Source organism: Zootoca vivipara, chromosome 15 (assembly GCF_963506605.1).
Source record: "Zootoca vivipara chromosome 15, rZooViv1.1, whole genome shotgun sequence".
Lineage (NCBI taxonomy): Eukaryota > Metazoa > Chordata > Lepidosauria > Squamata > Lacertidae > Zootoca > Zootoca vivipara.
The window spans coordinates 35,355,664-35,371,575 of NC_083290.1; the positions used below are offsets into that span (position 1 = coordinate 35,355,664).

The 15,912-nt window shown below is 47.2% G+C and overlaps 1 protein-coding gene across 2 annotated transcripts in view; it reads left to right on the forward strand.

The window, feature by feature from the left end:
- Nucleotides 1–15,771, forward strand: part of AEBP1 (AE binding protein 1) — a 46,731-nt gene extending 30,960 nt beyond the window's left edge. For both annotated transcript variants that reach the window (XM_035139151.2, XM_035139152.2), the window contains exons 15-22: nucleotides 573–664; nucleotides 1,789–1,912; nucleotides 3,442–3,638; nucleotides 4,820–4,999; nucleotides 6,971–7,310; nucleotides 8,972–9,111; nucleotides 12,494–12,593; nucleotides 13,642–15,771. In XM_035139151.2, coding sequence (XP_034995042.2) covers nucleotides 573–664; nucleotides 1,789–1,912; nucleotides 3,442–3,638; nucleotides 4,820–4,999; nucleotides 6,971–7,310; nucleotides 8,972–9,111; nucleotides 12,494–12,593; nucleotides 13,642–14,216 — 1,748 coding nt within the window. In that variant the 3' untranslated portion in view covers nucleotides 14,217–15,771. The remainder of the gene's footprint in view (nucleotides 1–572; nucleotides 665–1,788; nucleotides 1,913–3,441; nucleotides 3,639–4,819; nucleotides 5,000–6,970; nucleotides 7,311–8,971; nucleotides 9,112–12,493; nucleotides 12,594–13,641) is intronic.
- Nucleotides 15,772–15,912: the final 141 nt, after the last annotated feature.

Below are 15,912 nucleotides of genomic sequence, written 5' to 3' on the forward strand. Positions count from 1 at the left end.
TGAAGCTCCGCCGCTGTGTGGAGCCAGCTTCATGCAGCAGAAACAACGTAGCCAGGATTGACAAAACACCCAGGAGCTAGACTAGAGCAGGGGGTTGGTCCACTGTCCCTCAGACCTTGTGGGGGGCTGGACTATATTTTTTGATGGGGGAAATGAACGAATTCTATGCCCCCACAAATAACCCAGAGACACATTTTATGAAAGCACACATTCTACTCATGTAAAAACACGCTGATTCTCGGACCATCCGCGGGCCGGATTTAGAAGGCGATTGGGCCGCATCCGTCCCCCGGGCCTTAGTTTGCCACCCATGAGTCACTAGAGAGTCCATATTACTGGAAGGCAGGAGGAGGAGGTGGAGGAGGAGGGAAGAACGAAGGGTTGCCTCCAGTGCTAGCCCTACTTCCACAAATAACATTTTAACTGCCTTTTTTTTGGTACTTACCAAACATACAGATTTTAATTAAGCTGCTTTCTCTATTTAAAAAGCAGCGTATATAAATATATTAAATAATAGCATAAATAAAATGATCAATTTCTGCCTTTGAGTCCCTCTCTTACTTTTTTTGCAGGCATCCACAGCTATTACAGCCTGCAGAACGAAGTGATGACATCAGTAGACAACCTGGACTTCCGCCATCACAACTACAAGGACATGAGACAGGTGAGGAGAAGAGCCTCAGCCTTGACATTTGCTGCTTTCAAGAGGCTTTGGTTAGGTACAGTGGTACCTTGGTTCTCAAACTTGATCTGTTCTGGAGGTCTGTTTCAAAACGAAGTCACGGTTTCCCATAGAAAGCAATGCAAAATGGATTAATCCGTTCCAGACTTTTAAAAACAACCCCTAAAACAGCAATTTTACTATCTAAACGAGACCATTGATCCATAAATTGAAAGCAATAAAAAATGTACTGCAGTCACGCAATCAAGCAATCAGTAGCTGAACTGGGTTCCACACAGTCACAAAAACAAAACAAAAAAGAGCCGCAAAAACTAAAACGCAAAATAAAGAGCAATAACAGACAGACCTCAGCGTAACACTCAGAACAGAAGTGTGGCACTCAAAATGGAGCACGTTTGGCTTCCGAAAGATGTCGCAAACCGGACCACTTACTTCTGGCTTTGCAGTGTTTGGGTTCCAAGTTGTTTGAGTACCAAGGTGTTTGAGAACCAAGGTACCACTGTATAAGCAAGAAAGGAAGAAAATGTGGCAGTGACTCAATCCCAGAACCGCTCCCAGTGGCTCGGCTCAAGCAGAATAGAGTTCCTGAGAGCTCTATCTACCCATTTCACTGCTGCTCTGCCTTTACTGAGCATTTGTTCTGATTTGTTTGCTGGGAGGTTATATGCCAATGAGTATTCATCCTGGTTTGTTGCACGGTGTCTATTCATCTTCCCATTAATCATTTATTCATCCCACACTTTTCAATGTCTTTCCCTGTAACGTGCCTAACCACAAAAGTCAGTCTCTCTCTTTTTGAAGCGGATTTGTTGTGCTGAGTTGTGCCAGAGTTCTTTAATCAACTCCAGTTGCGCAAACCTAAACTTTCAAGTCTGTGCTCGACTCCCTCCCACAAAATGTTCAGTCTGGAGGTGCCATCTGTATTTAGAAGTCCTCTTTGCAAATGAAAAACAACAACAACATATTTCGGAAATAAAGGTGCTGTTTTTATGAATCTGAACTCCCAACTTCCCAGTCTCTCCATCATGTATAATAAGTCTCACCTCATTCTTCTGAAGACCGTTGGTTGAGTGGTCAGCAAATTGCAATGCTTTCTCTCCCTCCAGCTTATGAAGGTGGTGAATGAAGAATGTCCCTCCATCACCCGTATCTACAACATTGGCAAGAGTTCCCGAGGACTTAAGATCTACGCCATGGAGATCTCTGACAATCCAGGAGAGCATGAGCTAGGTGAGAGATGCACGCCATTAGATGGTCTAAAAGTGCCCATCAACACATTTCAGTTTTGACCCCCATTTGCACTCTGCATTTTAGGCACTGTGATACCACTTTAAGCAGTCATGACTCCCCCCCAAAGACTCCTGGGATCTGCCTCAAAGCCCATTACAGCCCCGAGGCTTTGAGGCAGGCAAGGGCAAGTACAGTGTATTCAGATGAGCAAACATCCCTGCAAGCCCAGTGCAAAGTCATGTTTTTCTAAGTCTGAGTCGATGCATCAGCTGACATGCTCCATTTCCCAGCGTTAACTTGCTGGCACACGAAGCCCTGGGAGTGAACCGTGTAAGAGTATGATGTTAACCTAGTTCGATCATGACTCTCTTCCAGAAAACAAGAGAACATTGTTTTAACAAGGTCTGCTCTCCATATAGTCGGGTTAGCACGCCTGAGTTATTTTAACTGCTTTGGGTTATTTGCTTGGCTTTCACCTTTGTCAACATTTCCATAACAATGTCTGGGCCTGATGTTCAGCTTATTATTATTAGTAGTAGTAGTAGTAGTAGTAGTATGCTTACCATAGCCATCTCATTAGTGTTTTATAAATACTGGTACCAAAAAAAACCCCCAAACCTCCTATTCCATCCCACAACTATTTTTGAACAAATCCGTTGTGCCAGGACTTTTTGTAAGACAGCTTCGTATATTGTCTGGACTCTCCATCTTAATACTCTGAGCTGGGAAACAGCACTCCCAAAAGGTTTATGAATGCCTGCCATCTCTGGATGCCATTCAACATTTTGACTGACACAATTATAAACATGGAATATTCCAGTGCCTCGAGAGCGAGGCTGAAGCAGAGGCCAAATGCTCACAGCTTCCAGGTTTCTCTTGAGTACTGGCAACATTTTGGTCATAGGAGCCAACTCCTAGGGGCCAAGGTCCCTTCAGCCTCCCCATAAAATATTTGAGAGGGCAAGCCCCCCCAATTGATGGGCATTGCCTTGTGATCGATTATATGCAGTGGGGCTTACCCCCCTATTTTCTTAAATTTGGCACCCTCTGATATGGGTGGTGTGAAAAGGGGGAGGGTATTAGTAGGGCTATCACCAGATGGGGGAAAAAATTAAAGTAATTAACAGTATGAGTTTTAGTCCATCAATTGATGAATGAATAATTTGGGTTGTAGCCAAAGCTGGTCCTTCTCATGGAAGTCAATGGACATGACTGACTTGGCTTCCTTAATTTTAATGGGTCTCTCCTGAGTACAACTCAGCAGCCCCAAAGAAGCTCACTAGTTCTTGCCTGTCCATATCAGAGAGTTTGAGGCTGCTACTGGAGTTTGCGCAAAGGGCCACCCTAAGTGCGGGGGGTGGGGAATGGGAGGACAACACGGGTTGGAATGCAACGGGTTGACAACAACATCATCTAGATTCTCTGGAGCTAAGAACCACAACTTCAGAGTATGGAAGGGGCCTTGCTTAGGTGAGCCTTTTCTAATGGAGCAGCATGGCAAACCTGCCTCCTTCCTTGGCTTCTTGCAGGAGAGCCAGAGTTCCGCTACACAGCAGGAATCCACGGCAATGAGGTGCTGGGTCGGGAGCTGCTGCTCATGTTGATGCAGTTTATGTGCAAGGAATACAAGGATGGGAACCCTCGTGTGCGGAACCTGGTGACGGAGACCCGCATTCACCTCGTCCCCTCACTCAACCCCGATGGCTATGAGATTGCCAGCCAGATGGTAAGTCTGGATGGGATCAGGCTTTGCAATGTGGATGGAGAGACTGAAGTAGGAATGGTTTCTCTCGATTTCTCTCGATTTCTTATTTTTCCAGCTCAAGCTTTGTTTTCCACATTTCCACTTCAGTTTGCGACTTTTAAAAAAAAATGTCGTGAAAATTCAATTTCATTTTAGGGTGATTTTCTTCTGATACACACTTTTCTGAATGAACGTTTGCCTATTGTACACACATTTTTGCAAGGCGACTTAAAAAAAATTATAATGCATTTTGTGTGTCAATTTCACATGTATATGCATTTATATGCACACTTTATACTAGTGCATGCATTTTTGTACACATTACCTGGCTGGAGAACTGCGCTGCCAAATTCAGAGAAGTGTGAATTTTGACAGGTTTGCATCTTGTTTCAGAAAGTGCAAATTGGGTACATTTGCCATTGAATGTAAATTTAATTTAATTTAATTTAATTTACCCCCCATCCCAACTCTAAAGAGAGGGAAGAGAAGTAAGGGCTGGAGCGGGGAAGGGGGTTAGATTGAATAAAAGTGTGTGTGTGTGTGTGTGTGTGTGTGTGTGTGTGTGTGTGTGTGTGTGTGTGTAAGTAATCTAAGTCTTCTGACAAGGGATTCGCAGTGTTTTACTAGCCTGGCCTTGCTAGCCAAACCAAAGATGGTGGTGGGTAGGATCTGGTTACTGTTGTTCTGCAGCAGTTTGTACTGAACAGTATTAATTGTTTGCTCAATATGTTTGTGTTTTCCTCATTTACACCCTATTGTGTGTTTTTTATATGAATATAGACTAAAACGTTAGCTAATTCTTTAATGCTAATGTTAATACTGTGAGTCAGTTTGGACTCAGTGTTGTTGCTGGAAAAATGAAAAAAAAAGTTAAATATCAAACTTCTGCAGCAAATTGACCAAACAACCCCCAGACTTCCATTCTACCCAGTGCAGCTGGGGAAGAGGCAAATATCACTATGCCACTGCCAAAACAAGCCACTCCCATCCCTGCAGCTCCAAGGCTGGAGGAATGCCGGTTGTTCATCATACTCACCAGAGGACAGTGGTACCAAGCAAACACTTGAAAGCCTAGTTGTGATTTAGGCTACCTGAAAAGCAAACCTATGGTTTCTGTCCCCAGTGTGAATAACCGCGAGACCACATCCTCTTTCTCTTTGCAGGGCTCTGAGCTGGGGAACTGGGCCCTGGGCCACTGGAGTGAGGAAGGGTATGATATCTTTGAGAACTTCCCTGATCTCAACAGCGTCCTCTGGGCTGCAGAAGAGAGGAAATGGGTACCGCACAAAGTCCCCAACCACCATATCCCCATCCCTGAGCACTATCTTGCAGAGGACACTGCGGTAAGTATTCTCTTGCTTCCGTACAAGCTTGACTTGGCATGCGAATCCTGAAAAGGGCAGCTGCGGGAGAATTTGGAGGGTGCTACTCCCCCCCTTGGTGGATTGGTTTTTATTTATTGAATTGGTCTTCAAAGGCATTGCATTGGCTTACTTAGCAAATGGATACAGTCGGGGAAACTTTGGTTAGCAGCTTGTGTTTCATCTGGAGAAAACTAAGCCACGAGCCTGGGGTGGGGCACAGGGGCGTAGCTAGCAGCTCCGACACCGCAGTGAGCTGCCCACAGAGTCCACAAGCCCCACGCTGCCGTTTTGGGCAGTGCGGGGCCCCGAGCCACCGCATCATTCCCAGAAGAGACGCATGGCTCGGGTGTACTGCAGGCCAGACCCCGCGGTAAGTGCTGCCCCCCACGGTGTGCCATTTTGTCACCCCCTCAGGGATGACACCCAGGGCGGCTCACACACCCCGCACCTCCCTTCCTATGCCCCTAGTGGGTTGACACACTAAGCCCAACGATGGCTCTGTTCAGCACAGCAGAGCAGCAGAATGTTTGCTTGTTTGTGCCAAGCCATAGCTTAGCGCTAGGTGCAAACTGGACTAATAGAGTCTCTCTCTCTCTCTCTCTCTCTCTCTCTCTCTCTCTCTCTCTCTCTCTCTCTCTCATATATATATATATATATATATATATATATATATATATATATATATATATATATGGAAAACAACTTTTTTGGGTGGGCAGAGATGGTCAGATCAGGCAGAGTTTGGATCATTGAGACTTTTTTTGGAAGAAGCACAGATGTTGTTGCTTAAGCGAGAAATTTCCCTGTTCCGTAAGCGGCCTCGTGTTCTTCCGATTAAAGCTGCTGTGCCAAAAATTAAAATGCCTCTTCTTTCTGCAACAACAAAATCTTAGAGCTGGTTCTTCCAACAACAACAACAATAAAATCTTCGGGTATATAAACAGTGCTCACTGAAAAATTGCGCTTGCTTTAATTCTACTCGCTGCTTTTATGTCAGGATGTGTTAATGTTCTTGTTTTGCTTTAGTTTTTTGAAATCATAACTTTTTTTTCAAGTTGCTTGGAAACTTGCCGGAGGACAGGTTTCAAATCAAACAAATTAATTAATAGGAAGTGACCTGATCCCTATCCCATCTGGGCCACAGCTTGCTTGTGTGTGTGAGTGCTTATTTATTTGCATAAAAAACAACAAAACAGTATTATAAAAGCAGAGATACAGCTATAATACCCAGCACAACAGTAGCCTACTTTAACTACAGATAAAGAACACTGTTGCCTTTGACTGGCTGTGTCTCGGTCACAAAAGACTTTGCCACCTGATTATTTTAATGGTAGGGACAGAACAACCTAAATTGTATAGAAATTTATTCACGTATGGAAAGAAGCAGAAGTCCCAGTAAAGGACGAATGGATACAAAAACTTATGGAATATGCAGAAATGGTGAAACTTACCAGAAGTAAAAGAAATCAAGATAACAAGCTTTTTTTTAATAAAAGAATGGAAATGGTTTATTGAATATTTACAGATAAATTGTAAACACATAAGAGCATCAGCAGGATTAGTATCATAACCTGCAGTTTTATAAGAGTGTATATTTACAGTAGATGATTAAATGAGCAAATTAAGTCAATTTGGATATGCAGAAGATATTAAGAAATAAATTTAAGGGACCACAGAAAGAGGGGGAAGGAAGTCACATTTTGGAACGTCAAATTGATCGCAAAACTAATGAAATGTATAAACTTGAAAAGTATAAATAAAAAACTGAAACTAAAATAGAACAGTATGTGCCAGGGCTTGAGGCTGTGGTCGTCTTCTGCATGCAGAATATGTGCTTTGCCCCTGAGCTATAAATTTCTGCACCTGTTGGCCCCACTTTGACTACAGCCCTTCACACCTGACATGTGGCTCCCCTTTAATCCCTCTCCTTTCTCCGCCTCCCTCCTCCAGATGGCAGTGGAAGTGAAAGCTATCATGGCCTGGATGGAAAAGAACCCTTTTGTCCTTGGCGCCAACTTCCAGGGTGGGGAGAAGCTTGTCTCCTATCCCTATGACATGGCTCGCCCTTTCAACGAGAACGAGGTGGCGCCTCCAGTGTTGGATGATTACGAAGAGGAGAACCCGGAAAGCAGGGAGACTCCGGACCATGCCATCTTCCGCTGGCTGGCGATTTCCTATGCTTCGGCCCACCTCAGCATGACCGATACCTTCCGGGGAGGTTGCCATTCTCAGGATATGACCAACGGGATGGGGATCGTCAATGGCGCCAAGTGGCACCCTCGGGTGGGCAGTAAGTGTTGAAGAATGGGGGAGAGGTGGGATGAATGGAGACAACCTATGGGCATAATGTGAGTCACACTTAGAAATGTTTCCTCTTATTTCCCATTCATTAGTGTCGCATTTTGCTTCACAGTAGGAAACCAGACTCTGGTGCCTGTAACTTTGGTGTTTTCCAGCCAAATGGCACAGCCTTTTCGGGTGTTTTTTTGTTTTTGTTTTTAACGAAAGCCTGCCATGTTTCACACAGATTGGGCAAAGGCTCTCTGTTTTATAAGCAATTAAAAATGGGGTTTTTATGACACAGATGGAGCTGTTTTTCATGTTGTGCCCCTTTCAGAGCACTCCCCTCTGTACAGAACGCTGGATATATCAATTTGCTTAGCGATGCAGTACAATTATCTGCTGTCAGCAACCCCTTTTATGAGAAATGAATGGGATGACAAGGGTCATAGCTCAGTGGAAGACAATCTGCTTTGCATGCAGAAGGTCCCAGGTTTGAATGTTGCCAGTCTGAAACCCTGGAGAGCTGCTGCCAGTCAGTGTAGACAGTACTGAGCTAGAGGCAGCTTCCTATGTGCTTATGTTGCTAAAAGGATTCTCATTTTTTTTTAATCATGAAAATGAATAAGGGTGTATTTGAGGTTACATACATTTTAGAAATGAATGCATACTCTTAATATGGGGTCAGCCTGGCATAATTCCTTGCGATGCAATAGCTTTATGAAGGAAGCAGACTTAGATCATGTGTTCATCTAGCTGGTGTTGGCTACTCTGACTGGCAGCAGCTCTCCTGGGCCCTCAGCCGTGGTCTTTCCCATCACTTGTTTCGGATCCCGTTCAGCTGAAGATGCCAGCGATCTATCATGGGAACTTCTGCATTCTCTACCAATGCCAAACAAAGCCTGCCTTTAGCGGGCTTTTCTCATTCCCTGACACAAGGGAGGGTCAACTTCTACTTTTTAGTGCTAGATTTTTCTGTGCCTGTCTCAGTTCAGAGCCTCCTGGACTACAAAAGATCTAGGGGGCACCACGTTGGGGAATCCTGATCTATTCAGTCACACAGCAGGCTGGATCACAGCAAATGTCCGTCTCATTTGGCATCCTGCTTCCTACAGTGACGAGTCAGCTGCTTCTAGGAAGTCGAAAGGCTACGGCCCTCTTCCACTGTTCGCCCCAAACAGCTGGCATTCAGGGGTATGGTTTTCTGAACCCAGAGGGTCCACCCATCATGTCTAGTTGCCATTAATAGACCACAACTCTCTCTAATCCCCTCTTTAAAGCCACCTAAGCGAATGGCCGCGGGTGGCGCTGTGGGATAAACCACAGAGCCTAGGACTTGCCGAGCAGAAGGTCGGCGGTTCGAATCCCCGCGACGGGGTGAGCTCCCGTTGTTCGGTCCCAGCTCCTGCCATCCTAGCAGTTTGAAAGCACGCAGTGCAAGCAGCTAAATAGGTACCGCTCCGGCGGGAAGGTAAACAGCGTTTCCATGCGCTGCTCTGGTTCGCCAGAAGCGGCTTAGTCATGCTGGCCACATGACCGAGTAAAGCGAGATGAGCGCCGCAATCCCAGAGTCGTCCGCAACTGGACCTAATGGTCAGGGGTCCCTTTACCTTTAAGCTAATGGCTGTCACCACATCTCGGCGATATATCCTCTTCCATCTGTCCTTGCAGCCATGAATGATTTCAGCTACCTCCACACCAACTGCCTGGAGTTGTCCATCTACCCAGGGTGTGACAAGTTCCCCCATGAAAGCGAATTGCCACAGGAGTGGGAAAACAACAGGGAATCATTGCTGACATTCATGGAACAGGTAAGGAAGGGTCCAGCTTGCGGGTGGTGGTGATGGGAGGCCAGGACCCCTGAGCAATGCAGAGTGGGTGGCAAATAAACAACTCACCTGGAGCCCTCTGGGAACTAAAGTTAATGCTGACTTTAAAACAGGGGTGGGGAACCTCAGGCTGAATGTGGCCCCCCAGGCCTCCCTGCCTGGCCCTAGGGACTCTCCCAAGGCTACACCCCTTCACTGGCCCTGCTTCACACTCTGAGTGTTTTTGCCTGGCTGAAACATGTCCTGAAACTCCGATGTTGCCTCTGGCATATCTGGCGACAGGAGCGAGCCAGCAGTAACCCCACCGAGCACGTTGGGAGTCCCCTTAATAGGAAAAAAGGGGTCTGCACAGGAGTGTCAGGCCTAATGAGCACAGTAGCTGTTGAGGCTGAAGGTCCCTGCCTCCCCATGGCTGCCTAAGTCCCCTCTTCTCCAGGGTTTCCCCCAAGCAATCTGAGCCTGAGCCTGCATGAAGCTAATCTCTCCTCCACTCTCTTCATGCCTCTCCTGGTTCTGGGAGACCAGAGAGGAGCTTGTCGCAGCAGGAGGGGGACATTCCTGCCTCTTCACTAGCCATACCTACCATACCTATTGGTCTCCCTCCTCTCCTGCTTCTGATTCTGGACTTCTCTCTGCCACCGACTCCCCCTGTTCACTGAGCCCTGTTACCTCCTCAGCTTCCGACACCCCCTTCCAGTCTTCTCCCTCTGACCACTCATTGTCATCCCACCACCAATCCCCTGGGCTCTGAGCCTTTTTCCCTTGGGGGGGGGGTTCTACAACTGGTTCTCACCCCCCCCAATTCTTCTGCATCCAACCAGTCCACGACATCTCGCTGGAGAGGTGCAGGTAGAAGCCGTACAAGTAAAATTGACAATCATTACTACGTTGTCAGGGACTGGGCAGAGGAGGAATGGTGGAGACCGCCTCCCCAGCCTGACCCTTCCAGTGAAGAAGACAGTTCAGAATTACAGCAGGGATTTGAGGGAGGTCACAGCTCAGAGGCAGATGAGGAAAAGCTGGGAAATAATGGGAGAGGAGGAAAAAGCAGCACCGGTGTGTGGGTGTGGGTGTGTAACAGCTGAAGGACACAGTGTCTTTAGAAAGCATTCCAGACCCTCCCTCTCCCTGAACCTGGTGGGCATTGAAAGTAGGACAGCAGAGACCTCAGAAATAAGAGGGCACATTTCAGCACCCGTAGTTAAGACGCATAATGGGAGAGGGGGGGGGAGACTCGCTCGGAGCAACGCCATTATTCCGAGAGGCCACATTCCCAAGCCTCCCTCTCTCTGATATTTTGAATAAGAGTAGATGGTAAGGACTTTCCCTTGTCTTGTCCATTCCTGCCATGGGGGTTGGTTTCTCTGCTGCCTGACAGACACCTTCTTTTGCCTCTCACCTCACCTCACCCACCCCTGGCAGGTGGCTCTCCAAAGGCTGCCCCAAAGGGGGTGCAGCCCCCTTTAATTTGGGCCCCCAGGGAACATCCCCTCCTTCCAGGCCCCACCCCCAGGCCCTCTGCTGCAAATGTCCTTGCCTGGACGGGAGATGGAGATGTAGGAGCTTCTGACCTTTGCATCTAGTCTGCTGCAGGGTGGTAAGAATCATTCTCTCTTGCACCACTCACTTTTGCCACTACCCCTGCCCACCACTGGCATTTGTGCCCCTCCCCGGCCCCCGCATGCACATTAAGGTTGCCCAGAAGGAAAGGCAACCCTTGGTCTGGAAAAGGTTCCCTACCCTTGCTTTAAAAGCAGGGGGAGGAGGAAGGCAGATGAGTGCTTTGGGGATGAGTGCTTTGGCCTAAGCCAGAACAGCCTGCAAGACTCGACCGCAGAGGACTTCATGAGAGCCAGTGTGGTGTAGTGGTTAAGAGCGGTAGACTCGTAATCTGGGGAACCGGGTTCGCGTCTCCGCTCCTCCACATGCAGCTGCTGGGTGACCTTGGGCTAGTCACACTTCTTTGAAGTCTCTCAGCCCCACTCAACTCACAGAGTGTTTGTTGTGGGGGAGGAAGGGAAAGGAGATTGTTAGCCGCTTTGAGACTCCTTCGGGTAGTGATAAAGCGGGATATCAAATCCAAACTCTTCTAGCAAGCCTGCTTCATGTTTCACTTGTGCAGATGGCACTTACGTGCGTGCAGGCGGGAGCAGTGCTCTGCGACTCACACACACACATTGTGCACACTGGCTAGTCCTGCCCATTGCCCCTGAGCATTGAATGCAGGCATCTTGGGGGGGATTCTTCTTTTGGGAATTATAGGGACAGAACTACCTAAACTGTATAGAAACTTATTCATGTATGCTGCTACAGCAGCAAGAATGTTACTTGCCCCAAAATGGAAAGAAGCATAAGTCTCAGCGAAGGAAGGATGGATGCAAAAGCCTATGGAATATGCAGAAATGGCGAAACTTACTGGAAGAATAAGAAATCAAGACAACAAATCTTTTACAGAAGAATGGAAATGGTTTATGGAATATTTACAGATAAATTACAAACAGATAAAAACATTGGCAGGATTAGTGCAATAACCTGCAGTTTTATAAGAGTGTATATCTAAGGAAGAGATAAATGAGTAAGTTAATTTGAATATGCAGAAGATATTAAAAATAAATTTAAGGGACTGCAGAAAGGGGGGGAGGAAGTCAAGTTTTGAAATGTCAAAATGATTGTGAAATTAGTGAAATGTATAAACTGGAAAAGTATAAAGAAATAAAAAAGAAACTAAAAATAAATAAAGCCAGCCCACCTCACATGGCAGGGGGAAGGAACTCAGGAAAGGGCTACAGTGGCTGACCTCTGACTAATAAAGCCCTAAATCAAGGGTGGGGAAACTGTGGGTTTCCAGATGGTGTTGGACTCCACAAACTCTCTACAGCCCTAGCCAGCATGGCCAATGGTCAGGGATGATGGGAGTTGGAGTCCCAGGTAGCATTTGGGCAGCTACCTTGTCCTAAGTGGCCTAGGAGCAGTTTACCTGGAGGAATATTGCCTTGCTCATATACTGAGATAATCTGTGAACGCCCTGCTCCATAGGGGGCTGACAAGGTCAGACCCTTTCTTTTGCGGCACTCTAACTGTGGAAGAACAGGTGCCAGGTGAAACAAACAGGTATGTTTCAGGTGCCAGATGGAAATCCCCCTAAAGCTTTTTGGTGGATTTTTGCTCTTTCAAAAAAGCTTCTGGATTTTCCTTCTTTTAATGCTGCATTTTTTTAAAACGGCATACATTTTAAAAAATTGTATGGCTGGTTCATTTTACAGGGATATGGACTTATGTAAGCAGCCTTGCAATTTGTTGTTTTAGAAAAGATATAAGGGACTTGAAAATAATCCTTCTGCCTGAAATCTCCTCCTCCTTGCAGGTACATCGGGGCCTTAAGGGGACCGTGACAGACCAGCAGGGAGACCCCATTGCAAATGCCTCCATCTCTGTTGTGGGGATCAACCATGACGTGCAAACAGGTATGTCTGGAATACTGAAGGTAGGGATGTGGTAATGAACAGAAAAAAGGTAGATGGCTCTTCCATACGTTAACTGGCCTGCAGTCGAGCCAGCAAACCTCTAGATGCCTGACATCCCAGTAACTGGGAAAGGAAGAGAGCTGAACATGGGGAACCAGAGGAAGAATCCAGTCCAGCTTTCTCCAGTTTCTAAATCACTGGCACAACCGCTTTGCAAAGCTCAAGAGGCTTGCAGGTGTGTTTTTGTTTGCCATGGCTGCTTGTGAATTCTTGGCCTGAGCACATGTGGGCCCTGGCCAAACTATTCCTGTGACTTACACATCTGCAACTTGTAGACTCAAAAGGGATCCCCACCCCTGTTGAAGAACACTTGGCCTACCTTGGCCTTAGCGTTGGCAAAACATCAGGAACAAAGCCCGCTTTAAAATTATTCCTGCCTTTGCCAAATACCTCCTTGCCAGCCGCCCACTTGTTTTCAGTAACGCAGGTTCGTTCACGCATGTTACTAAATGAAGTAGCAGCAGGCATGAAGAACGTGTTTTGTGTGCAGGACTCTTAGCTTACAGACAAGCCTTATTACGTGACTTTCTCCATTTCAAATGCCCGAAGACCTTGCTGCCTTGGAGATATTGTTGCATTACAATATCCCATAACTGTTGGTCATGCTAGGTGGGACTTAGGGAAACCGAAGTCCAATAGGATTTGGAAGGCCACAAGTTCCCACCCCTGCTATAGATCTGTCTCCCCGTTATCTGCCTGCATGGGAAGATGGAAACACCAAAACTATCCTATGGGAGCACAGAAACCTACCATCAACCAGGACTGGCCCTTTGTCTTTTAGCCCAGTATTGCGAACTCTGATTGGCAGCAGTTCTCCAAGGTCCCAGGCAGAAAGACCTTACCTGCTACTTGAGATGGTTTTAAATAGAGATGCCAGGGACTGGACCTAAGCCTTTCTGCATCCAGAGTATACGCTAGACCCCTGAACTAGAAATCCCTCTTGTGTGCAGAACCGTTGTCAAACGCTGCATGTCTTTGTCTGTTTCAGCAAGCGGTGGGGATTACTGGCGCATCCTGAACCCGGGCGAATACCGCGTCACAGCCAGAGCGGAGGGCTACAACCCCAGCATCAAAACCTGCAGCGTCTTTTACGACATCGGAGCCACCCAGTGCAACTTCATCCTGTCGCGGTCCAACTGGAAGCGCATCCGAGAGATCATGGCCATGAACGGGAACGGGCCCCTCGGAAGACCTGTGCCGGGGGGGCGGCCCATGACCCAAAGGGAGCGCCTGCGCTGGAGGATGAGGATGCGGCAGAGAGCTCGCCTGCGCCAGCAGATGCGCAACCGCCTGCGCAACACCGCCACAAGCGCTCCTCCCACGACGCTCCCAACCACAGAGGTCCCCTTCTTGTTCAGCAGCACTACGCTCCCGCCTTGGAGCCGGGAGCCGCCCACTACCGAAACTGCCACCACCTGGGAAACAGAGATCTACACAGAAACTGTGACTGAGTGGGAGACAGTAGCCGATGACGTAACAGTGAAGGAGACCTGGGAGGAGACCACGGGCACCGCTTTCCCCATGACTACGGCAGAGACGTACACCGTGAACTTTGGCGATTAGCTGCAGCCAGCTTGCTATGACTGTAGGCCAGGAACACTCTGAAGACATTCCCAAAGCTTCTCCTCACTCCATTTCCCTGGAGCAGATGCCTATAGCTGGATTATCATAGTACAGTAGGCATCATCACCTGCTTTTAGAATCCACTGAGAAATCCACTTAGCAGGCTATGCCCACCGAGAAATCCATTTAGCAGGCTATGCCAGCCTTAGCATTTACACCCAGGGCCAAGGAACCAGTGGCTCTGCAGATGGCTGTTGGGACAGCATCTCCCACCATTCCTGACTCCTGTGCTGTGCTGCCCGAGACTGATGGGAGCTGCAGCCCAATATTGTCTCGAGGGCCACAGATTCCCCCATTCCTGCCTTCCGCCACTTCTCAAGATGCACATCTCGAGGATTAACAACTCCGCTTGCTTTAAAGGGGTATCGGTCCAATCCTACAGCAACCTAACATTTGCCAAATGGGAAAAGGAGGCGAGTAGCTGAGCTGGGCTCTGAAACAGAAAATGGGCCAAGAACAGAATCCTCTCCCCTGGCTGATTACATGAAACTCATGCATGTTGGCATTCCTTCCTCCACCCCACTTTTGCCCTGAACAGTACTCTTTGTCGCAGGGGTAGCCAAGGCCATGCTGGCCAGGCGGGAATTGGGATCCAACCATTTCTAGGGGGAACTACTTTGGCTATCCCAGTTTAAAAGCGTGGCATGAGATTTGAGGAATAGGGAGGGAATGAACGCAAACCTGGCCAACATCCAGCGACCCAGAATTCCATGCTCCCTGCCCTGAATGCATTAGGAGAATTAAAAAAAAAAGAATAGGTGGCATTATGTATCTTCAGATTTATACCCTTAGGCACAATTTAGTACACAGTTGCATATGCACTCGTCTCCTTAAAAAAAACCCCTGTAGGTTGCAAGTATTCTATCACTGTGCTGGATCATAGCCTTTATTTTTGGGAAAGGGTGTGTGCAGAATTCAGAGGACTTGTTCCAGCTTTGGAACAATATTTGAGCAAGGGGCGGCGACAGATGTACTACAATGTGAGGCTCAAAGTACATGGTGGCAGCCAAACTTAAACGTTTCTGAATTGAAGTCCCTTGCCCAAGGTTTTCTTCTCCACAAGGGCTAGAATCTTCATAGCTTTCAAAGCGATTCTTTATTAAAAGGTTGCAGCCGACCTCCTAACAGTTATTCCAGCTAGTTTCTCACCCCCATAGTGGGGAACATGTGGACTTCCGTCTGCTGCTGGACTCCCAACTACCATCAGCCCCAGCCAGGATAGGTAGTGGTCAAGGATGATGGGACTTGGTATCCCAACAACAGCTACAGAGCTGCACGTTTCCCCACCCTGACCTAACCAAAGTTGCAGTTTTCCCATTAATAAGCCTGTCAATTTCAGCAGCCAAGAGAGGGGAAATGGAACTTTGCCAAGTTCAACAATAAAGGGCACCCAGGCCACAGCTGCCCAGGTGGCAGGTCCAGTGCCACATTGAGCTCTTTGTCTTTCCAACAGTTCTTTGTTATATGAATAAAGTGAGTTATATATAAAAAGGAAGCACTTCGAGTTTTGCATTTATTTGTGTAAGAAACAATTGCAAGGAATTCACAAGCAAGCAAATGGATGATATCTTTCACTGTATTCCTCTGTACAAACCATAGGTTCAAATATCCAGGAAATTTCATGGAGTTTGGGGGT